General features: G+C 39.0%; 1 protein-coding gene across 1 annotated transcript; it reads left to right on the forward strand.

The window, feature by feature from the left end:
* The first annotated feature begins 261 nt into the window (after window positions 1-261).
* Window positions 262-1,659, forward strand: LOC147505402 (anthocyanidin 3-O-glucoside 2''-O-glucosyltransferase-like). The gene has a single exon (XM_086605534.1). The coding sequence runs from the start codon at window positions 262-264 to the stop codon at window positions 1,657-1,659; it is 1,398 nt and encodes a 465-aa protein (XP_086461660.1).
* The last annotated feature ends 586 nt before the right edge of the window (window positions 1,660-2,245 follow it).

Genomic DNA, 2,245 nt, shown 5'->3' on the forward strand with positions numbered 1-2,245 from the left:
ATATTTGTTTGGGCTTGGATCCTTCTTATGTTGTGTTCAGTTGCTAGCTTTATCCCTTGCTGCTCAATAATTGCAATTGTATTGTGCTCTGCCTTTCCATTCGCTGCCGCTACAACTTGCCCATTATAAAGAGGAATTGTGCAATTGTGTATTTGTATTTGTCTATTTTAAAATTTTAAAATATGTTGCCGGCCTTCTGTCTGTACTTGATTTCATACACATATGAACTTGTCGATGTTGAACTCAGACGCATTGTGTAAGATGTCTAGTTCCCAGAGAAGCAGTAACCTTCTTCATGTTGCTATGTTCCCATTTTTGGCTGCTGGTCATCAAATAGCATTCCTCCAACTCTCAAACAAGTTAGCACAGAGAGGTCACAGAGTTTCTTTTCTCTTGACCAACAAAACTAAGCTAAAATTTGAATCATATAACCTCTACCCAAATCTCATCACTTTCATTCCCCTTGCTGTTCCTCATATTGATGGACTTCCACTAGGTACTGAGACTATGGCTGATGTATCGCGTTCCATGGCTCCTTTGTTTTTAAATGTGATAGACAAAATGTCAATCCAGGTCGAACCAGTTTTACGGGATCTTAAGCCTAATATAGTCTTCTACGACTTCTTTCATTGGATTCCATCGTTAGCACGCCCTCTTGGTGTCAAATCCATTTTATATTCCACTCTCGATGCATTAACAGTTGCTTACCTTTTTCTTCCAATACGCGAGCTTCAGCTCCCGAAAGGCGAAGACTTAGATGAGACTCAGCTATTGCAACCTCCACCTGGGTTTCCAGACTCTTCAATATATCTCCATCTTCATGAAGCTCGTGGTTCATTGGATTATTACAAGGATTTCGCAAGCGGCATGACGACTCTTGAGTTTGCAAGGAAGTGTCTGAAAGAGTGTGATGCTTGGTGTTTTAGGACTTGTCGAGAGATTGATGGAGCCTTCTCTGACTGCCTTGAGACCCATTATAAGAAACAAATTGTACTAGCCGGCCCAGTTATAGACTTTCCTCCGTCCTCTTCTATTTTGGAGGAGAGATGGATTAGTTGGTTAGATGGTTTCAAGACTGGTTCTGTTGTGTATTGTGCATTCGGAAGTGAATGCGTCTTAGAAAAGGACAAGTTACAGGAGTTGTTGTTGGGTTTTGAGATGACAGGTTTGCCATTCTTGGTGGCTTTGAAACCTCCATTTGGAGCTGAATCTGTAGAGGAAGCCCTGCCAGAAGGTTTTCAAGAGAGGGTGAAAGGAAGAGGAATGGTTTATGGTGGTTGGGTGCAGCAACAATTGATTTTAAGACACCCTTCAGTTGGATGTTTTATTAGCCACTGTGGGGCAGCATCTATATGGGAGGCACTGGTTAACGACTGTCAGCTTGTGCTATTACCACAAGGAGGAGAGCAGTTTTTATCTGCAAGAAGGATTAGTACATATTTGAATGCTGGTGTAGAAATAGAGAGGAGGGAAGAGGATGGGTGGTTCAATAGGGAAAGTGTGTTGAAGGCAATTAAGATGGTGATGGACGAAGATAGCAAGGTTGGAACTGAAGTAAGAGCTAATAAAACCAAGTGGAAGGACTTCTTGTTGCAAGAAAGCTTGGATTCTTGTTATATTGATAATTTGGTTCAGAAACTGCAAGATCTTGTCGATTAGGGAGGTATATTATAACACCCCGTGTTTTTATTATTTTATTTTCCTAATAATAATAATAATAAAGATAATAATAATGAAAATAGATAAAATGGATAGATGATAACTATCGAGATCGGATAAAAGCCGTAGGTAAATGGATAAGTGTTGTCCTTGTTTTTCGGGGGAGTTTGACGTAGAGTTTTGGAAAAAAAAACACAAGGGTTTTAAAAAAAAAAAAATGGGAGTTTTCTTGAAGGAAGGAAAGGAAGGTTTTTCCCGGTAGGCTGGTTGACTACTGAGGTGAGTAGAGTTAACTCTCACCACTACTAGAACTATGATTTTCGCTGTTTAGAATTTATGAATTCTTGTCCATATAAATTTGTTATTGTGAGTATTTTAGTTTTCTTTTTCATATCCCTATCTGGTTTATTCATAGATACTTGGTTTTACGGGAGTATAACAGTTTTCTGAGAAGTCTGATGTTTTCTCGTGATTTTTCTGTTCGTTCTGGTCCATGATTTGTTTTTTTTGTATTAGTAAAAGTCGGTTATAATTTAGAATTTTGTTGGGAGCTTCAATGAGCTGATGTGCCAACAAGAACTTCATG

Source organism: Coptis chinensis, chromosome 4 (genome assembly GCF_015680905.1).
Source record: "Coptis chinensis isolate HL-2020 chromosome 4, ASM1568090v1, whole genome shotgun sequence".
NCBI lineage: Eukaryota > Viridiplantae > Streptophyta > Magnoliopsida > Ranunculales > Ranunculaceae > Coptis > Coptis chinensis.